The 23,860-nt window shown below is 36.7% G+C and overlaps 1 protein-coding gene across 1 annotated transcript in view; it reads right to left on the reverse strand.

Moving 5' to 3' along the window:
• ngef (neuronal guanine nucleotide exchange factor) overlaps positions 1 to 23,860 on the reverse strand; it is a 77,803-nt gene that overhangs the window by 48,339 nt on the left and 5,604 nt on the right. The window contains exons 2-3 of the mRNA XM_020928193.2: positions 15,054 to 15,138; positions 2,144 to 2,383 (exon numbers count right to left, since the gene is read on the reverse strand). Coding sequence (XP_020783852.1) covers positions 2,144 to 2,383; positions 15,054 to 15,138 — 325 coding nt within the window. The remainder of the gene's footprint in view (positions 1 to 2,143; positions 2,384 to 15,053; positions 15,139 to 23,860) is intronic.

The raw sequence follows: 23,860 nt of genomic DNA on the forward strand, positions 1-23,860 counted from the left end.
CATAATCCAAATGATTAAGATTTAAAAGTGCTTAATAACCGCTATTTCAGCATGTAGATTGGCCTGAAACAGAGCAAAGGATCATGGTCTATGTAGTTCCCTCTGTTTTTTAGCTGTTGCTGCACCATAACAATGAATTTAAGCAAATAAACTTGTGATTCGATATATTGTGACGGTCCACGATATTATTTTGAGGCTTTTGACGATACGATATGACAATCTTTCGGTTATTGTCACATCCCTACCTGTAACTGAATATACAAGACATATTTGATTCATGTCATACTGTGGAACATCCCAGGCAAAACAATAACATCAGCATGGAGACGAGCAGACGGCAGATGCTCCACCAGAAGTTACACACTGCACCTTTAGCAGAGGCTGACATTTTGATCCTAAAAATGAACTTTAGGGCTGTGCAAAAATATTGAAATATTGCTATAGCGTATTGTTAAATGTGATGATTCAGTATCGATATCGTGCTGCTGTATCGCCAAGAGTATTTTTGGTCAATTTTACTAAATTATTTTGTTACAGCTACAGTTTTGTTGCTTTTTTAGAGGAAGGAAAGGCAACACATTTGATGTTTTCACTGTTTTGATGATTAAAAATGAGTGTGTTTTCATATAAACTTTGCACAAGAAGTGGTTTAACAAAGATTTTTAGTATCACAGCCATGATTTAGCCTTTATTTTTTATTGAATCATACCGAATCGATTTGAAATATATTGTACTGAATTGAAAGTGCACTGTATCGAGATATGTATTGTATCGTTGCCCATGTATCGAGGTATGTATCGTATCGGCAACTTCTTAATGATACCCAGCCTTAGCGCACTGTGTAACTTTTTTGGTGTCTGCTTGTTTCCATGGATACACTATTGATTCACCCACAATATGGTATTAAACGTATCTGTATTAATGTTTTTCAACATATTCTTGAGCAGCAAATCGCCTGTAACGCTGACTAGATCAATGTAAAGCCATACCGTGAAACATTTCAGGCAAAGCATTGACATCTCCATAGAGACAAGCAGAAAAGTGACACAGTGCGGGTTTAATCCAAGCACTTTTGTCAGATGGTCACGTGCGTTGCGAGAGTGGGAGGAGGCAGGATCAACAACAACAATGGGACAAACACGCACTGAGCTGAGCTATATCTGTAAATGCCAACATCTCTCAGTGTAGTGGTGTGATTTTCCACGTTTTAAATCAGATGTTGTCAACTGGTCTAATGTTATCTCTTTGTCATCTTAGTGTTACATAATTTAGTCACCGGATAAGCGCGCTCAAATTGTTTTCCTGCCTTTTTGTTCAGAAAATGTCCAAATATTTATAACAGAAATTGGGATTTGAAGTAAAGCAATTTGCAAAATACAAATACTATAATTTCCTTCACAAACAACAAACTAGATCAGAAGATAAGAAGATTGTCAGAAGATAAGAAGATAAGAAGATTGTCAGTTCACATTTCAGTCTTTTTGTCTATTCTTCTGTATGTTTTTAAAAGGATTGTATTACGCAATTTTCTGATCTATGTTATAATGTAGTTTCCTCATCACAAACAGACCTAGAGATGTGTTTTGTTTCATTCAATCATGTTTAACACACAAACCTTGCAGAGTTCTGAGGCTGAGTTCTTCTCTCAAACAGAAAACACTTCACTAGAACTGTTAGGATACTTTCAGCCCTGCAATTGCCAATTTGTCCTAAACTAAAGGTAAACGGTAACTTTTAACTTGAAAACTACTGCTGCATGACATCACAGCTTTTGGAGATGTAAACTAATAATGATAAAGAGTTACTCAAACATGTGTGAATGAAACAAAACAGAACTCCAGGTATGTTTTTGATAAAATAACAACACTACAACATGGTTTAAAGCTCACAAGAGTTCATTTTTGCGTAATATGGGACCTTTAAATTGTGAACTTTTAACTTAAATTGCAAATCTAATCACAATTATGTATTCAGCCCTAGTTTGTTGCTATATACAAACATTCTCTGGATATTTGGACTTGAAAAAATAAAGACTACATTTAAAAAAGAAGATAAAAATATGATCCAATATTATAGTAATAATAGTATAAAGTAATATAGTCCCGGTTTATTAGAACTGTCTTTTGTCCTTGTTTGCACTCACCTGTTGTTGTTGTAGCTGCCTCTCATGTCTCCTCCTCTGTGGGACCCGTGAATGGTCTGGATGGGGCTGATGGGGTTGTGGTGGGGGGTCCGGGCTCCGGTATCGATGCTTGTCCTGTGCGGAAACTGACTGTTGGAGAAGTGAGGACGGTAGGCGATGGAGCTGGGATTGTCTGGGCTCTGGCTCGGCAGTTTCCCGCCCCCGAGTCTGCTGTCACTAGGCAACGGAGTGATCTGCATGCTGACAACACAGAGCGAAAAATATACTTAAGATTCACAGGCTGCGGGGAAAAGATGAAATCAGGACTAAAATTAGCACAGGCAAAAGTAAATGTGGAATTCTATTGAGAGAGGATTAAGAAAGTAAAGCAATTTATGGACAAATGCGAAGATATAAAGCTGTGAGCAAAGATTAAACCAGGGTCAAACAAGGACAATCGTTATTGGTAAATAAACGCTGTAATATTAGTCTGTCTACGTCTCCAAAGCTCAAAATGCTCTGTTCCACTTTGTGATGTCATGCAGTGGTAGTTTTCAAGATAAAAGCTCCCTTTAACCTTTTGTTTAGTACAGATTGGGAATTCCAGGGTTGAAATGATCCAAATTATTCTAGTAAAGGTCTGTTTTTATGAGACTGGCAATACAATATGTATCAAACTATGCATGTCACGATACAATATCAGGCTATCCCCAGGTTTGACTACTTTTTAAAGATCTTTTTAAGACCACTTAACTGAAAATTAAGACCAACATCGCACCCATTATGCGGGCGAAAAACACCAGATCCAATTCGAATAATGGCCAACCAACTACTATAACTACTACAACTACTAGAAGAGCCACTGTGGATTAAACCTACACTTCCCCATGATCCATCCAATGTCTTCCTCCACTCTATTGATTGTTTACTCACTGCCACCGGCGCCAGAAACCAAAGTATCGTTTGCACATACTCCAAATTAGACGTTCATTCACGTTAGATGATTTCACGCTGTTTTTTTTCCTGCCTTCATTTAACATTTTGCACTGCAGCCCGTTGAGTTTACAAAAAAATAGGCTAATTAAATTTAAGACCTTTATGAAAAAACTAAGACAACATAATTTAAGACTTTTTAAGACCTTAATTTAGGAATGTGAAATTTAAGACCTTTTTAAGACCTTTAAGAACCCACGGCTATCCCAATATATCCCAATCCTAAAACAAAGAACAATATATTGCAATTGATCAATAATTATTTCTAATAATATAGTCACGTGCACCTTCACAAACATAAAATTGAATTACATTTATTGATTTATTTATGTAACTCTGTAATTTTTGTGAAAAATATTCAACCACATTTTGAATCGATTTGTGCAAAGTAGTATCGCGCTATATCATTGAATCGATTCTTTCTTACATCCCTAGTTTTTATGTAGTTTAAAAAACAGTGGAGCTCTTTCTGTATTAACATGTGACATCACAAGGTGGAACAGAGTGTTTTCCCTTTGAGAGATGAGCTAAGCCTAAATATGCAGTGATTGTGTGTTAAACTTGTGTGAATAAAAAAAAAAAAACTCTGAAAAGTTTGTGATGAGGAAACATTATAACATAGATCAGAAAATAGCATAATATGGCCTCTTTAAATGTACTGTATATATGTTAAGTATTTCTGTGGTTTGAGTTCACATGAAATCACAACATTCTTGAATCCGTATAGTTTAAATTTGAGCTGGAAGACTCTCAAAACTGCAGATTTGTTGACCTGGTTTATGGTTCACATCTCTGTAATTACTGCAACCATCCAAATGAAACAGAAACTGGCACAGAGTTTGACCTCGGCAAAAATGGAGTTTCCAAAGTTTAATTATTTTTTTCACAGCAGCTTCATAAAGCAGTGCCATTGTTCAAACCACAAAGCATGATTGTGGTCTTTAAGGACTTTAAGCCGTAAGATTAAAAGTGCGCTGTGTAACGTTTCTAGTGGAGGGTCCGCCACTTACTGGTCTATGTGGAAATGTTATTGCTTTGTCTAGAATGTTCCACAGTATAGAATAAAACCAGGTTACAGCACTGCACTATATTATAATTCAGATCGGTGGAGAGTCGTCCCTATTCACAGATGGAATTATTGTGTTTTAGAGCAATAGAAATACCCGTAATGAAGAAATGCTAAATGGAAATGTTTAATATCATACCATGGAACATTCCGGGCAAACTTTTTACATTTTGACATCATTCGTAAATCACAAAATAAAGGTGGATTAGAACATGAATGAGGATATTTTATTGTTGACTGAGTGATCGTGTCTCTGAACAATTAGTATTACTCAATGAAAAACAGTCATTGAAGCAGCAATAAAAGGATCCATAAGTCGCTTGTTTGGACATTAAATGTAGTCCATTTCGTTTTCTTTTCAACATCCAATTGAACCAGCAAGACTGAGATAAAATGGTCAATAAAATAGCTACAAAAATATCTCTCTCAGTCTTTGGGAAACAATGAGGTAGTGGACCAAAAATCTGAAAAGTTGCCCACCTTTAATATGGCAAGTTTGTGGAGCCAGTACCTCACAAGTACCAATAAACTTCATAATTTGTGGATCATATGTTTCAATTTAACTTTATCAAAAAACACTGAATCTCCCGAAGAGTTTTATTAGCGTCTTAGGTTTCACTTTATGGAAACATTTGACCTCGCAATGTTTTTTTATTTAATCAATCGCTGCTATTTGGTCGTGACATATGTAATGCACCTCTAACGGGGCAAAGGGGTATATTAAGCTTTTCCCAAATCCCGTAGGAAGAAGGACAATAAGATCTTTCCCCTTGATAAAATTCACCAAACATTCTCTTTGTTCCGGCTTTAAATCCTCGATCTCAGGAATCGTTGCCAACACAGAATGTTTGTCTTCGTCTTCATCCATCTGGACGCTTTGTTTACTGTTGTCCTGTTCCACAAAATGGACCCAGACAAGCGCGACGAGTTTGACGTCATGGCTTCAAAGCTCTTCACTGATTGCCTAGTGCACGGCCTACAACTTCTGAGGTTCTTGCAAACCGTCTAGTGTATTCCTATTGCTGATTTAGTCGCTGGAGAGAAATGAAATTGAGCGGAGGCACTAGGTGGCACCAGCCTGGCTCGCCTGGCTAGCCCCTCTCCTTCATCTGAAATCATGATATCATCGAATTCAATGTGAACATGACCTACAGGAGTGAAAGTCATCAAGTCAAAGTGAGCAAACAACTGTTGCTGAGCACTTTTCATTATCAAGACTTCTCAAACAGAAGAGTTAATCTTAAAGAGTCCATATCATGACATTTTCTCATCTATGTTACAATGTTGTTTCCTCATCGTGAACATACCTGGAGCTGTGTTTAGTTTCATTCACACGTTTAACACACAAATCCGTATATTTAGGAGTTCTTGTGATGTCATGTGGTAATACAGAAAGTGCTCCACTATGTTTTTAAACTCCATACACCTTCAGTAGAATCATTTGACCCACTTGGAACTGCCAATCTCTACTAAACAAAAGGTAAAAGCCAAGGAGCTGTTTTTGAAAACTAATGCTTCATGACATCACCAAGTGGAACAGAACATTTTCAGATTTGGAGCTGTAGACAGACAGATAATGCAGGATTATTCAAACTGTGTGAATAAAACAAAACACATCTCCAGGTCTGTTTTTGACGAGGTAACAACATTACAACATGGCTTAAAGCTCACAGGAGTCAACTATGAGATAATATAGAATCTTTAATCCTAGTGTTACTTTTACTGCTGACAAGCTCTGACAACTTAAAATACAACTCAAATAAATTACCTTTTGTGGTCAATTTTAAGCTTGAGAAGACTTCACAAATGCAACGGAGAGAAACAGTTACATTGTACTAATCTCCACACTTTAACCGCAAAGCCTCACCTTACTGGAACAACCTTTGTCACGTGAATGATAAGAAAAAGTACACACCAAGGACTAAACCAAGAATATTCTCCTGTGCAACTTAACTAGAACTAAGCACGTAGATAACAAATGATATGAAAGCAGTCAAAAAACTATTAAAGGTCCTATATTACACAAAATTGTCTCTTGCTGAGCTTTAAGCCATGTTAGAATGTTGTTACCGCATCAAAAACATACCTGGAGTTGTGTTTTTTTGTGTGTGTTTGCATGTTTGAGTAATCCTGCCTCATTAGTCTGTCTGTCTGTCTGTCTCCAAACTCAACTCAAATTGCTCTGTTTTGTCTAAGTTTTCAAGTTAACAGCTACTTTTAATCTTTTTATTCAGTAGAGATTGGAGATTTAAAACATTAAGCACATTCATGTATTATTATCACAGGACATCACAAGGTGGAACAAGGTTGAATTTTTTTCATTCTGAGAGACTCAAAGGCTAGTACTGTATTTTTTGGACTATAAGGCGCACTTAAAGTCTTTAATAAAATTTTCTCAAAAATCGACAGTGTACCTTATAATCCGGTGTGCCTTATGTATTAATTTACGTTTACTGACCTCAAACCAATTTTATGTGGAACACAGCGCTCGAAAATCTGTCAAAATGTTTCAGTATGACTTTGGTAAGATACGAAGCTGCACCGCTTGATGGACTGTCAAAGCATTACAGCCACCGTAGTCAGAAGCCTCGCGAGTAGTCCAACAGAAGCTGAACCGCATCAAGAGCCACAAGGAGCGAGCTGTTTTTTTCAGCGTTTATAGTTTATGCAAATGAGCCATGTGGTCTTAAGTTTGTTTCTGTAAAATGTAAACAAATGTGCGCAAATTATTACTCAATGTACATTTGAGTCGTCCTCGTTGGAAATAAAAAAACAAACTTAAATGATCCACCCACATTCACATTCATTAATACATATTCACCAAGACAGGGAGGCAACGGCTGGCGAATTACACCATGATCTGCTGAAGGATCGCGGATGCCTGGGCTAAGGGATTAGTCTCAAGTGTCGTCCATTTGTTTCTCTTAATGCGTCTTATAATCCGGTGCAACTTATGTATAAAAATAGACAAGAGAATTCAACATCATTGATATTGCGCCTTATATTCCAGTGCACCTTATAGTCTGAAAAATACGATAGACGCCCATGGACCACTATGAAACCTAACTGAACCACCAAGGGATTACACAGATATAAAACCACATGGAAATATAAAAGAAAGAACTACAACTTGAAAATCACATTATATTGTCTAAAGAAATAATGTTTTCAATTATCATGGTGGTATCGGAAATGGTATTCAGTATCGAGTCTACGTCTTAGTATCAAAATCAAGTTTGAAATTTTATATCATGACAACACTACTATATTATTACCATACTTATCACTAGGCCTGTCACGATGATTAAAACATAGACTTATTGTTCAATATATGAAAGCTGGAACTATATATTCTGGGGCTCAATATTTGACATCTGTTCATTTTCTTTGTAAAAGCGGGTAGAGTTTTGTTATTTTAGTTTTAATACGATAAGATTTGAGCTGTAGAGGGTTGAATAAGTAATTTCTGTAGCTAATTATTGGTTCATTCTTCTATTTATTTGTTACAGCTCAGGCCTTTTCATGATACTGTCTATTTAAAATGGTTCACTGGGATTATCCTGCATTATTATTATTGTATCAGAGGCATAAAGTAGTTTCAGTATGATCGTTTATTGCAATATTTCTCTGTAGAGATATATCATGCTTCAAAATGTGCATGAGCGGGGTCGCCTCTCCACAGATCTGAGCTGTAACTTGGTCTGGTTTGGTCTCCGTGAAGATAGAAAAGTTAAACGCTGTACTGTGAAACATTCCAGACAAAGCAATAACATCTCCATGGAGAAAAGCATTTAACCTTGGACCTTCCACCGGAAAAAGTTAACACAATGCAACTTTAAATCTGTACCAATTTGTATTATAATTATTCCTTCAGATAGAAATGGGTAACCTGACCAATAAATAAATAAATAATAAAAATAATAACTAAAATACAATAAAACTAATATAACTAAAATAATAAATAAAAAACAAATTACACATGACTTTTAACTACACACTTCACGGCCAATCATTGCCAACAAAATATCAAATTTCTTCCTCTGAAGTCTGAACTCTAAACTGCATTCTTTAGTGACAATTGGCTGTGGACCTCTCCATTAAAAAGATCTAAGATGAACACGGACTCTTACAAAATTTAAAGGAATGAATCGTGCAATTAGTTTTAAACTGGTTTTGTTGCACCTAGCACACAACCTTTGATTCTAATGTACTGATAATGACTTAAAGCGCCCAAATTATACTATTTTATGATGTTATAATGTTGTTTCCTCGTCAAAAACAGACCTGGAGTTGGGTTTTGTTTCATTCACATATGTTTAACACACAAATTCTCCATATTTGAGCCAACTTTTTTCTCTCAAGTCACTGTGTTTTTAAAATCCATACACTTTCACTAGAATTATTTGGATAATTTCATCCTGTTTATTACCCTTTATTACCCTATTTGTGGCCATACCGGCTCGTCTCAGAAGCTCAGCAGGGCCGGGCCTGGTCAGTACTTGAATGGGAGACCTTGCTGGGAAAATCAGGTGCCAAAGTGGGGCGCCAGTCATTGTGTCCTTAGGCAAGGCACTTCACCTACATTGCCTAGTATGAAAGTGGTGTGTGAGTGAGTGATGGTGGTGGTCAGAGGGACAGATGGAGCGGATTGGCATCGCAGCCGCGCTTCTGTCAGTTTGCCCCAGGGCAGCTGTGGCTACAACAGTAGTTTACCATCACGGGGTCTGGAGTGACAGAATAATGCTGAATAATGCTCTGTCAAGTGTCTGTAAAGTGCACTATATAATAAAATACTTACTTACTTACCCTGTTTTGGAAAAATCATGTTTTTTTTATATAAATATTTAATACTGATTGTGTGTTTTTTAGCCAAGTGTGATACATGAATTAATTATTTATGGAACAAAACCATTCTGTGCTATAGCACTGGTAAGGCTTTCTTCGTAATTGTGTTTTTATGTGTTTATTAGTCTGGATGAATGAAATGTGAAATTTGGAATCAGCCTCCCCCTGGGACAATCTTATTAAATTAAAAAATATCTGTCTAATGTACAAGATTAAACATGGCTCGGCTCCTCCTTTGCTGAATGACTTTGTTAATTTCAGATCTAGTAAGGGTAGAGTGACCAGAGGAGCCGTGAGGGAAGACTGCATTATTCCTCATAGAAAAACTGGATTTGGTCAGTGTGTTTTGTCCGTCAGAACGTCCCATCAGTGGAACTCTGTGCCTGAAGCCACCAGAACATCTCCCTCATTCTCTGCTTTTAAAAAGAATGCAAATGTGTGAACACAAAAACTTTTATTGTATTTTTGCAATCTTATTGTACATTTGTGTAATTTTTGATGTGTAACTTTTAAGTGTATTTTCCTTTAGGATGCCTTTTTGACATCTGGCAAAGGGACTACCGATGCAAAGTAGCTCTTATCAGCTAACTCGGGCACATTTACATTGTTTTGATGCTGATTAATGTGCATTGTCCCTTTTCAAATAAATCAATCAAAATAAATAAATAAATCTGCAAAACAAATTTACCTACAGGTATGACTAAAGCAACCTAACTTAACCTTCAGACTTGGAATTAAAATTGAAAACTACCACTACATGACATCCCAAGGTGGAAAAGAACATTTTGAGCCTTGCAAATATAGACAGACTAATAATAAACAAAGTGGATTAAACAAAACACAACTCCTGATCTGTTTTAGATGAGGTAACAGCTTTCTAACATACCTGAACGCTCACAAGAGTCCATTTTGTGTAATATAAGAGCTTTAAATAGAGTGACTTCCTTGGTCTTGGCTGGAGTTTGAAGTGTTCATGGGTGTGTAGCGTTGGCTGAAGGCAGAAAGGTGGAGACCTGAACACTCCTGTTTTATACAAAGACAAATCTTCCTCATTGGTGTCACATTGCTCTTGGGCAGGTTTGTTTTCAATTCTGTGTTATTCAACTGTAACTGTTTGTAAAAATCTCTATAAAGGTACACGGTGTAACTTACGTCCTTACGACTTCTTTTTATAGCTCAGAGATATATTTGTATTATTATTTATTACTATTACTATATTTTCTTATTTTTACTTGCTATTTTCTACAGTTTATATGTTTTGTCTTTGTTATTATATTATATTGTGATGTGTGAGCTACTGTGTCCAAATTATTTCACCAGTAAAGTCAAAGTTTTTCTGGTGGAGGGTCCGCTACCTGCTTGTTTCCATGGAGATGTTATTGCTTTGCCTGGAATGTTCCATGATATCACATTAAACATATACATCCAGCATTTACTAATTTCAAGTGTTTCTATTGTGCAAAAATACAATCATTCCTTCTGCAAATAGGGATGACTCTCCACAGATCTGATTTGTTATGTAACTTAGTGTTGTAACCTGCTCATCTCCCTCATGATTGACAGGTTTAATCTATACTTTAGAACGTTCTAGACAAAGCAATAAAGCAATGTTATGCAGTGCACGTGATATATTAGAAACTACACTTTGATGCAAAAGAATATATTTTAATTGTTTCAGCAGCCATGAAAAAAAATATGACTAGAATTTAAATTACCAGCTTTGAATTTCAGATGATGCCGCCCTGCAATTAAACGAGTCTTGTAAATTTAATAATGTATTGCTATAATCTAGTGCAGCACATCTCTGTTTTTTATGAGCTTAGTGCCTCTGTACATTGTCCCTTCAAATAAAGACTAAACTAAACTTATAGAAGAAAGAATACATTGTTTTGTGTATTTGATGGGGTGGGACAAGATACAATTTCCACAAGACGAGACACAAGATTGGATCTACGAGAATGAGAAAAGGCAAGATTTTGGCTATGAGTTTTTTGCCCCTATGCGACCTTTATCAGATCTTTTAATGACAGTCTGAACAACACAGATTTTTTTTTTTTAAATGCAACCCAGGCTACTTGGATATGTGCTCCTAAAACTGATACATATCCCATCTTCTGACAGTCTGAACGGCCAGGTCGCATTCATCCCACCTACACGACACAACAAGCCAAAGGCGTGTTTCCTCCTGCAAGAGTGGTACAAGTAGGCGCTCACAAATATACATAAACTTTCTCCTCGTCATCCGAAAATTGTGTCTGAACTCTGTATCAGTGAAGCAATGAAGCACATATCAATCCCAGCACTCTTAACTGCGACTCTGCATCCACACGTTCCTTTCTACGGTGGTTGCTGCCACTGCCCCACAAAACACCATGTACAAAAAACTCATCCTTCTGCTTCTCAATCTCCTCCTTAAACTAATAAGCTGTACATGTGCTAGCTCTGGTAAGAGAGGAACGTTACAATCTCCAGGTGCTCAATGCTGTGTCTAATGTGTTTAGGCGACTTCCGTAAACACTGAGCATGCTCACTGGTTGAGACATCGTCGTGTCCTCCAATATGCATACGGGACACTTTTGGAGCATTTAAAGTTCACACTGGAGATCAATAAAATGTCACATTTTATTGGAAATGTGAACGACCTCTCTCTCAAAAAAAAAGTATATATATAATTTCAGCAATCCAGTTCCAATTCTGAGCCATTTTTGATTTACTTCAATATTTCTGCTGTCATTGCAGCTCTGCTTTTTGGGACTACACATTCTCAAACAAATGTAGCTCGGCAGTGATCTATTTTTTCAATCCAAACGTAAAAACATTAGGAAAAAAATCTCACGAGATCACTTTTAGTATGTGTGGCTAGTATTTAACCTAGTTTTTTTTTTTTTTTTTTTTTAAGTTAAAGAGCCCATATTACATTATTTTCGGATCTCTGTTCTAATGTTGTTTCCTCATCAAAAACAGACCTGGAGTTGTGTTTTGTTTCATTCACACATGTTTAACACACAAACCCTGCACATTTAGACTGAGCTCTTCTCTCAGACTTAAAACGCTTCCACCTTTTGACGTCATGCGGTGATACAAGAAGTGCTCCACTGTGTTTTTAAAGGGACAGTCTGGAATTTTGGACATAGGATCTCATTTCCTAGTGAGCCAGAGTGTTGGAGACGTGTGGAGACACTTTTTAAAATATTCCATCCAGTCCTTGTATTTGCAGAGGTCACTGGTGCTAGGCTAGTGCATGTCAATGGTCATAGTTATCCTGCCACTTACCCTGTCTTACCCACTCCACAAAACACCCAAAACAAATCTATTATTACACCAGACTGTCCATGTAAATGTCTGTGTCAATAGAATAATTTTGGAAGTAAAACCAACCTTGCATTTGAAGGATTTATGTCTGAGCAGCAGCAGAGAGTTGTACTTCCTGATAGAAAGTTCGGCAGCGGTGGACTGATATCACCTAACACCTAACTTACCGATAAAGTAAAATTCCGCTGCTGCTGAGAAAATAGTCCCTCAACATGCGACGATTCATGCGATGCAAGGTTAGTTTTAATTCAAACATTATTTTATCAAAACAGACATTCACATGGACAGTCTGGTGTAATAATAGATTTGTTTTGTGTGTTTTGTGGAGTGGCTAAGACTGTTTTTAGTGGCAGGAGAACTGTGACCATTGACATGCACTAGCCTAGCACCAGTGACCTCTGCAAATACAAGGACTGGAAGGAATATTTCAAAAAGTGTCTCCACATGTCTCCAACACTCTGGCTCACTAGGAAATGAGGTCCTATGTCCAAAATTCCAGACTGTCCCTTTAAACTCCATCAACCTTCACTAGAATCATTTGGATTATTTCAGTTCTATAATTGCTGATCTCTAATAAAGGTAAAAGGAGCTGGAGATGTAGACAGACTAATAATAAAGGATTACTCAAGCATGTGTGATTGAAACAAAACACAACTTCAGGTGTGTTTTTGAGAAGGTAACAACTTTCTAACATGACTTGAAGCTCACAAGAGTCAATTTTACGTATACAGAATCTTTTTAAATGCCTTTTACCAAAATTTTAACCAAGAGTAGATAACTTGTGTTAGCCGGAACAGTCAGTCCTGCAAACTTTAGTCCCTTTTCTCTTTCTGATACACCATGATAAGGCAGTTGTTTCCTCATTGTTCCCATCCAAAACAAACTTGTTTTTTTCTGTTCCTGGAAGTTGCATTGCTTAAAGGGCATTTAACTGAATTAGAAAACATAAGTTAGATAGCGTGCCGATATTGTTGAAAAGAAAAAAGTACCACTATAATGAGAATTAGTTTAAATAAAATACATAAATGACGTCACCTGTGCTCTTTCCATCCATCAGGCATATCACCATGACGACAAAACATTAGGAATTATAATTAAAACATTAGCTCATATCTAAATAGCTGTTTATACTTGTTTGTACAGTACATGAAATGACATCATGCTGGGGGTGTTCTACATGTATCTCTAATGGCGTTACCATGGTGACACAGTGTACACATAAGCAAACACTGTGAAAATACACACATTTTTGGAGCCTGTGATAAAAAAAGGTCATTTGTTCCATTAGACTCTGAATTTGAAATGAATTTTACATTTTGAATTTTGACTGTTAAATTTGAGGGTTTGAAAATGTCACTGTTGAATATTTAAAAGGTGCATCTTTCATTTTGAATTTGACATACTGAAAAAGTATACTTACAGTTTCAGCAAGATAATTTGTTCCATTAAATTCTGAATTTTAAATGAATTTTACACTCTGAATTTTGATAGTTGAATTTAACGGTTTGAAAACATTAGAGCTGAATATTTAAAAGGTGATTTATTTATTTTTTTCTGAAACATATTGAAAAAGTATAATTAAAACTCAAATTCAGAATAAAAATTATTCAACATTCTAAGCGAGAAATTCAAACAGTATTTAAAAATTTAAAATCTACTGGAACAAATTATCTTCCACAGTCATGTTTAGGAATTTGATTTTCAACCAAAAATGTAAGAGTGACTAATTTAAAAACTGCTGGTAATGTTATTTGAGAGACTTGTTTAACAGTATGAATCAGCTCACCTGTTGTAGTTCTAACTAAGTCAGTTCTTTATGTGTTAAAGTAAAGCACAGATTAAATTGAATAAAGCCTCAGACAGAGCAGAGCCTACAGTTAGCATCACACCCCCAGGGAATGTGGATGACCTCAGCCGCAAAGTATCAAGTATTTAAAAGCACTGTCTTAATATTGTGAAAAAGAGCAAGGGTTCATTTTAAATGGTTTGCAGTGGTCCAGAGTTATTCCTCACTTACCTTATGTATTCTGAGACCCATATTTATTCACCAAAAAAAGAAAAAAGCAATGTGTTTTTAAGTACTTTTCACAACTTTCACAGACTGGAGCAGAGTTTTGCCGTCACGGTAATGCAACTAGTAATGCAGTTATGCAACATCAAATCTGGAAGGTGAACCCAGGCTGGCGTCGTTTTGTTTTGGCCTGTACTCATCGGTGCATGGGCTCACAAATAATTTTCTCTTCTGCATTACTTCCTTCTCAGTGTGGGGCTAGGCTAAGACTTACAAAGCTTTTAGGCGCGTTGAGGATTTAAAAATGGTAAAAAGTTTATGTTGTGAAAATAGAAAAGAATCCCTACAAAATCCGACCTTTGTGAAAGACGGATGCCAGGTCAGCCAAACACAGACAGTTTAAATTCCCAAAAAATGCGGTGTGCTTCTTCGTGAGAATTCTTTCTGGGCCCAAGCTCCCGGGAGATGCGTTACCTGGAGAGGCCGCTAGTCTGTCTCGAGCAGGGACTGAGGGGGAATCCAGTTTTTATTATAGATCCATGTGATGCAACAACTAGTATGCTAACCAGAGTGACACTTTCTAATTAGATGGAGATAGTACACAGTTGACTTATTTTGACCTGGAACCTAGGGCAGAGGACCTTTAATTTGAATAGATTGAATAAATTATAAAGTGCCAAAAAAAAAAAAAAAGTCACACTGACCGACGCAGCCGTGTGGGGGACTTCGGGGGCAGACCATTGCTGGAGGACGAGCCTGGTCTGGACGGGCTGTGGTCCAATTTCTGAACTGGAGAAACAGGAAAACAACAGAAACAAATCAGAATAACTCATATAGAAAACAATATTTAACTTATGTAGGAAAACCAATTTGAGAAATGAGCATAGACGAGTCTAAACCAGACCTTAAAGCCATAGTATGAAACTTTTTTATAGACTTTTAAATAGACTGAAATAGAAGCATGTTTTTTCCGTTATGGATGTGTATATTGCATGAAAAACATGTGAAAAAAAAAGTGTATTTACTGTGAGTGGCCTTATCTATTTCAGTGAGAATGTTCTATAGTTTGTTTAACTTTCTATTCCATACAGTTGATTTTCCACTTCCAGAAAGTTACATATTATCATTTAACAAAATTTTAAGGGCCTATCCTGAAACCATATGAAATTTGAAATGATTGTGTATTTATTTGTATGATGTTATATTTAGATTCTATGAGATTAGGGGTGGGATGAGACAAAACTACATGTTTGGATGAGATTTTAACGTCATTCGTAATATATACATTTCACGGTTCAGTTCCTGATTTTGGCCTCACAATTTTATTATTTAATTAAATTTATAGTTTTGTTTCCATTCTAATTTGGAACTGTAAGAGATGTAACTAACCAATACGTGACCCTTTTTTGTCCAATCTAAATCTAAACACGTGGACAAAAGTCTCACGAGATCTTGGGACATGAGATCTTGTACCATCCTTAACAAACATGTTATGAAATTCAGATGATTTTTATATTGGTTTAAGCGAATCATAATTCAGTTTCCCTGCTAACATTACTGCTCCTGTTTACAATGTGCTCTTTGGATCTTGACCTCAAAACAAAACTAAATCACAAAGCTTGAGTTAAAGTTTGTATCCGCTATAGTTACTGTATAATCTACGACATCTGTGGATCATTGTGTCATAACTTAGAGATTTTAAATCTCAATATTCATTACAAGCAATTTAAGAAACAAGTTCGGGAGTTTGGGAGTCCAATGAGAGTCCCATGGGAGTCCCATGGGAGTCCGAGTCCAATAGGAGTCCAATAGGATTTCAATGGGAGTTCAATGGGAGTTTAATGGGAGTCCAATGGGAGTCCAAAAGGAGTCCAATGGGAGTCCAATAGGAGTCCAATGGGAGTCCAATGGGAGTCCAATGGGAGTCCAGTGGGAGTCCAATGGGAGTCCAATAAGAGTCCAATGGGAGTCCAATGGGAGTCCAGTGGGAGTCCAATGGGAGTACACTAGAAAGAATCAGAATTCTTTATCATTTGTACCAAAATGAGTACGCGATGCTGATGAATCCTACACATATCACAGATAATAAAATAAAACTGCAGAACAAAGTTAGTACAGAGCAGTGGGCGGCGCGTGTACCAGTGGTGGTGAAAATGGGGTTGATCGGCAAAACAGGGGGGACAGGGGCAACAGTAGTTCAGTTGGTAGAGCGTTTGTCCACTGATTCGAAGGTTGTAGCTTCAAATCCCCCTTGTGACATAAACATCACCAGTTGAGCTGTCAGATGCACTAATCTATATGTTGGCTATTGTGATTCCAGCTCCCACAGATGAATGCTGTCATTGTGTCCTTGGGCAAGGCATTTAACCCAACTTGCCCCCAGTGTCTGCAGTGTATGAATCTGTGTGTGAATGTGCGAGTGGTTTTCTTGATGTAAAGTGCTTTGAGTGCCTTGAAGGTGGAAAAGCAATATATAAAAATGCGACCATTTACCATTGCAGCTCCCACAGATGAATGCTGCTGCTGTGTCCTTGGGCAAGACATTTAAGTCACCTTGCCCCCAGTGTCTGCATACATTGGTGTGTGAATGTGCAATGTAAAGAGCTTTGAGTGCCTTGAAGGTGGAAAAGCGCTATATGAAAATGTCACCATTTACAATATACATCTAAAACAACTCTGTTAGAAAACTGTAGTGTCCAATGGGAGTACAGTAGAAAGTAACAGATTTTTTAATATTTGTACCAGAATTTTGAACCCTACAAGTATCACAGATTAAGAAAATAAGATTGAAGAATGAAGTTAGAACAGAGCAGCGGCAGTGAAAACAGGGTTTGATCAACAAAATCGCGTCTTGAAAATAAGCGATTAAAAATGACTCAAACACGGACAAGTCACTCTAAATACGACTTCGAGAGGGTAAATGAGAAAGGGAAACATCTATAACACAGTTTAAAAGCTCTGAAAAGTCAATTTTGCAGCGTCGATCTGCTTTAAAATACAAAAAATAAAGAATAAATAACCCTCAGACAGATCACGCCCACAGTGTATTATTAAGATCCTGTCATTGGAGCTCACAACCTTTAACACACTGCCTTGCCTTTGTCATTGTGGAGCTCAGGTTCGTTTTATGGTTTTATTCATGCATCCTGCCCTGTGTAAATAGAACTTGCTGTGCCCAGACATTGCTGTTTTCTCGCTCTTACTGCGCTGTATGAAGCTCACAGTTCAATAGAAGCAATCGATCGACTGCTCTTGAAATACCCTCCACCTTTGTTTAACTTCTTTTGAGATAAACTAAACAAGTCAATGTGCAAAACCAGTTATTCCTGTGCATTTCAGGAATGATGATGATGATTCAGATGGTTATTATTTTAGTTTTAATAGAATGGTTATACATATGGAGGATGCTTAAATGTATTATGTTACACAAAATTGACTCTTGTGAGCTTTAAACCACGTTGTTACCTCCTCAAAAACGTACCTGGAGTTGTTTTTTTGTTTCATTCGCACATGTTTCATTCGTAACCTTTTATTATTAGTCTGTGCTCTGTTCCACCTTGTGATGTCGAGAAGATATCTTTTATCTTTTGCTTGGTAGAGACTTGCAATCCCTAGTCCGAAATTATCCAAATTATTGTAGTGAAACTGTGTGGATTGGAACAAGTGGTGCACTTCCTGTATTATCACATGTCAAAAATAAAAAAAGTGAATAAAAATCTGTACTTGTTACAGTGAAATTCCACTACGAAGAGGTGGATTTATCAGTTCTGCACTTTGGAACAGGGAGTCAGTGGTTCAATTTCTGTTCAAAATTGCAATTTACAATGGAAAAAATCTAAAAATATCTACGTATAGTATAATAAAGAAGCAGAAACAACCAAAACATGTCTTATTTAAAGGTCCAATATTACACAAAATTGACTCTTCTGAGCTTTACGCCATGCTAGGATGTTGTTACTCATCAAAAACAGACCTGGAGTTGTGTTTTGTTTCATTTACACATGTTTGAGAAACCTTTTATTATTAGTCTGTCTGCATCTCCAAAACTCAAAATGCTCTGTTCCACTTTGTGATGTCACGAAGGGGTAGTTTTCAAGCTACCTTTTACCTTTAGTTCAGTAGAGATTGGCAATTTCCAGGTTCGAAACTATCCAAATGATTCCAGTGAAGGTGTGTGGAGTTTAAAAACACAGTGGTGCACTTCATGTATCACCACATGACATCACAAGGTGGAAAACTTTGACTAAATTTGCAGGATTTGTGTGTTAAACATGAGTGAGTAATCCAGTATTGTCTTGTATTTGCTGAGTGCTCAAAAAATGCCTGATTTCGCACACACCCTATCCCCGCCCACTACACTGCGCTTCCTTTGTGATTAATACAGAAAAAAAAAAAATCTGTCTCCGATGTGTCTCATACTCACAAAGTTCAAAAAACCATCACATAGACATTTTACAACAAAGAAAACAAGGATAAAAATCTGCTGCTTGTTATAGGACGTCATTGGTCCTATTTCTGTCACTAAACTGGATTCAATACTGCAATTTACAATGGAAAAAATCTAAAATTATCTACTCAGAGTACAGTTAAGTACCTGAAACAAGCAGAACACGTCTTCTTTAATGATAAGGTGTTTTGCTTTCAAAAGATGAAAAGATTTTAAGAGATTATGTCCCCGATGGTGTCCAAACATGTGGAGCATTTGAAAACACAGTATAAATGGCCTCTGATCTGATAGAGCGCGAGGCGTGATTAGATAACACCTATCTGCAGTTTCTCTTTGGAGCTCAAGAGTCACAGAAGTACTGCACGAAATACACTTTAATTATTCACTCAACAGGGAAATAAACTACTATATTTTATGTGAAAACGCTATTTTTATTAAGGTCATGTGTCTTTTTATATAGAGTGCTCTTTGATTGGCACAAGGAGTGAGCTACCGCAATTACACTCAAAATGTCAGTCAAGTTAACAGCTCAGGCATATCACCATGGCAACAAAACATTATGGCTCTTTGCAGACTTAAAGGTGCACTGTGTAACTTTACAGGTGGAGGGTCTGTCGAATGCTTTTTCTCCATGGAGATGTTATTGCTTTGTCTGGAATGTTTCACAGTATGGCATTAAACCTTTCTATCGTCACGGAGGCCAGCCACACCAAGTTACAGGTCAGATCTGTGGAGAGGCAACCCTGCTCACAGTCAGAATGCCTGTTTTTTTTAAACATTTTTGAGTTATAAAACCACCTGTAATTGAATACATTTTAAGTAGAGCGGTTTAATGTCACACTGTGGATCATTCCAGGCAGAGCAATGACGTATCCATAGAAACAAGCAGGTGACAGGCCCCCAACCAAAAAGTTACATAGTGGATCTTTAAATTTCCAGTAGCCAGTGCCACAGCTGCCCTGGGCCAAAATGGCATAAAATTAGCTGATAAAATTCCGTACTTTCATGCCAATGTTAATAAATCAATGACTGGAGAATATTGCTATTACTGTTTTAGATTTATTAGCAACATTTGAATATTAGAGTATATTGTCTAATAAAATATATATGTATATGTTTTTAAAAAGAACTGGTTAAAATGAAAAAGTACCGAAATGTATCTAATTTTTACAAAGGAATATTTGAACTTTTGTGTTTGATTTTATGGTACATTCATGTTTTATGTGAACCTCAATCACAGTATTATTATTTACAGACACGATGAGGCAGGTTTCTGATAGCTTGGGATAATATTGTTTGATAATATTGTCACTGAGAAAATTTTAAATGTATAGAGAATTTTGTTTTTGTCACTATTGTCCATGGCCACCTGTAAACACCAAACACTGGCTGGGCTGCTGTTACAAGTGCACCAAAATATCTAATTTCTAGACCTTTAAAATAAATAACCACGACCAGAAAGAAATTACATTTATATGTTTATACACAACCAGTCAAAAATTTGGACATACTATCTAATTTTCTTACAACTTTCTACATTTTAGATACATACAGAAGACATCAAATATATGAAGCAAGATGTATGGAATTATGTGGAAAAAAAAAAAATCTCTACTTAATATTTTTGGACAGAGCAAAAAGTAGAGAATTTGAGGATTTTGGTAATGAAATATTCAAATATATTCATTCATATATTTAGTAGTATAGATTAAACCATTTTTCTTTGCGATATAATTTCATATGTATTACTTCATATATTTGATGTCTTGTGCATGTATATCAAATGTAGAAAGTTGTAAACACTGAATGGGAGGATGACTTCAAACTTTTGAGTGATAGTGTTTTTCATTTTTATAATCTTTTAGCTTCCAAAAATCATGTAATAATCAGATTTTGAGTGTAACTCCAGACAGTGATACAAGAAAGTGAGGAGTCTCATCCAGACAGCTGCAAATCAGAGGCACAGTATGAGTAAGTGGGCAGGGCCAGCATCTGTACAGACCATAAACTGTATATAGACATAGCGTCTCATTTTATTTTTCTTCTATATGCATATGTATGTATATGTATGGATACGTATGGACATGTATGGATATATGTGTATATGAGTGTACATATGTGCATGTGCTTTCTATATAATGGTATGTGTGGGATGCATATGTATCTACATATACTAACAATCAAAAGTTTTAGAACACCCTAATTTTTCCAGTTATTTATTGCAATTCAAGTCATGCAAGTTGAACTTGAAATGGTACAAAGGTAAGAACTGAACAGCCAGAAGTTAAAAAAAGATACAAGATAACAAAACACAAGTCCAAGCTCTGCCAAAACTACCTCAGGAAAAAAGAACAAGATAGTAAAGCTTGAAAACCTGGAGTGTCCAGCAGCACAGTGTCCAGACTTAAACCTCATGAAGCTGATTTGGGATGAACTGGACAGAAGAGTGAAGCAACCTACAAGTGTCACACATTTAAGGAAACTTCTGCAACAGACTTGGGAAGAACTTTCTGAACAATATTTGATTTCTATTGTAAAAAGAACGAGCCACAAGTGTGTTTAGCTGTTATATCTGCCAAAGGTGCACACTTTCATGAATCAAAAGTTTAGAATACGCTTTGCTCAACAGTAAACAGTAAAAAATTCGAAAAAATGTGGTGTTCTAAAACTCTTGACCAGTGGTGTATGTTTATATAAATATGTATGTGCATGTTTACTTTATATGATGGGGGGGAAATAAAGTATTTTAACTAATTTGTAATTTTGTATGGAAATTATGAATTGGCAAATGACACAATAAAGTATAAAAAAAGTAAATAGACATAGCTAATGCACTAGGAGCCGCGTTCTAAATAGGAAGTGAGCATGGGTGCACTTCCTGCTCCATCAACTCTGGCCTCACCCCTCTCTCTGTAACTGCTGCTCTTAGGCTTCTCGTTTTGGTCTTAAAATATTCGTATTAACCCGTTCTACATGATCCTGGTGTTTTTATTTCGCTATTTTCGTCGTAAATCAAGATATGAACATTATTAACAGACAAATCAGGTGTTTTCTTTCACCAAGCATTAATAAAGCGCAACCAACTGAAAGTACTCCACAAAAATATACAATACTTCACTGTTCCGTACAAGTACACCAAGTACTTAGGTTGCAGTCATAGTTGATCATGATGTTTCAGTCTAAGTATTATTTTATTGGTATTATAAGGATTTAAACGGACAACAGCACAAAGCAGAAGGTATGCAGTGCGCTGGCTGGAGTTTTGGGAGTGACTGCACAGTTTAAGCTGCCTTTTCATTCGTGAACATGCTGTTTACTTGTGCTTCTCTCCGCTGATACTTCGCAGCTGAGTTCATCAACATTCCTGGGGGTGTGATGCTAACTGGAGGCACTGCTCCGTCTCTCTCTGCTCTGTTACTCAAGCTAGACTTTAATCTGAACTTTGTTTTAACACGATCTGCAACGAAACAAGTAGATTTTAGCGACAATATTTCTTTGTTAAACCACTGCTTGTGCAAAGTTAATAATAATACATGTATTTGAAGCATCAAAACAGTGAATATGTCATGTGTACTGCATAAACAAGTTACACGTCGCAAAAAATAGCTAAATAATACTCAAAATTACTCTTGCCGATACATCAAAAGAGCAGCCCATGATAACGATACGAGTCACCAAATTTAGTATCATCAGATATCAATGTTTCAGTATTTTTTATAGACTACCGCCTAGTTGACTACCATATTGTGATGTAATGTTGAATTTCATGTAGATAGTGCCACACCAAAGCCCACAAAGAGCTGGACCTTAGACTGGGGTTTGACTTGGACAGCTGTAAAATACTGCAGTAAATGATCAGACCACACTGATAAGAGTCCCACCAGGATTCAATCATTAGATCAGAGGGAGCAGCAGTTGTTTGTAGAGTGAAAGGGAGGAGGAACTATTCACACATTCCAAAAAGGACCTGTACAGAGATGTATATGAATTTGTCTTCAATTATTCTCAAAATTGACTCTTGTGAGCTTTTAAACATGTTACAATGCTGTTACGTCAGCAAAAACATACCCAGAGGTGCCTTTTGTTTCATTCACACGTGTTTGAGTAAACCGTTATTATTCGTTTGTCTAAAGCTCAAAATGCTCTGTCCCACGTTGTGATGTCATGAAATGGCAGCTTTCAAGTTAATAGCTACCTTTGACATTTTGTTTAGTCATACAGGTAATTCCAGAGCTCAAGGAAGTAAGTTTGCATAGGGATGGTGGGGACATGTCACAACTAGGGATGGGCATTCGATGAAATTTTCTTAATCGATCGTCGGAAGAATTAACGATCGATTATCGATTAATCAGTAACGTTTTTGTAGTAAAATGATCATCATTATTATTACTGTCTGCACTACTAATCTGCAGAAATAAATTCAACTTTACGACATATAAACCGTAACCACTCTAGAGAGAGATCAGCCTGTTTGACTTTATAATGTGTTTAATTCAGTTTTGCGCAACTCTGACAGAAACAAAACGTAATCGCTAATTTGCATAAACTAAGCGAAGATAAAAACACAGTTCTTGTGCGTCAAGTTCTGTTGGATTAAAACACATGACTCAGTGGAATACAGGTTAGTGTGACCATATTTGTGTTTGTCAAAACCAGGACACCGTACGGGGGGTGGGAGTTTGGGGCCTCGTCATCGACATTGAGCGACTCTCACCTGGAAAAGCTTTTTCCCACTGGACACCGAAACATATGTGCTGCTTTGTACACTGTGCACATGGACTTACACTTGTCCTGACCGGAACGGAAAGTGTGGAATTTCTTGAACAAGTCATCGTTAAATACACATTTGTGCTTCAGTACGTTGCAGACTGACCGACTGTTTGTGTCTCGCTCCTTCTGAGTGCAGAGAGACACATGTATGGACCTGTTTAGTCACCCTATACTACACACAGCAACCTACATTCGGTTTGTCGATTAAAATTAACGTAATCGATGAAATTCTTAATGATCAATTATCGATTAATCGACTAATTATGCCCATCCCTAGTCACAACCAATATTTGG

Source organism: Boleophthalmus pectinirostris, unplaced genomic scaffold (genome assembly GCF_026225935.1).
Source record: "Boleophthalmus pectinirostris isolate CB_2022bp ecotype Guang Dong unplaced genomic scaffold, ASM2622593v1 HiC_scaffold_9, whole genome shotgun sequence".
Classification (NCBI taxonomy): domain Eukaryota; kingdom Metazoa; phylum Chordata; class Actinopteri; order Gobiiformes; family Gobiidae; genus Boleophthalmus; species Boleophthalmus pectinirostris.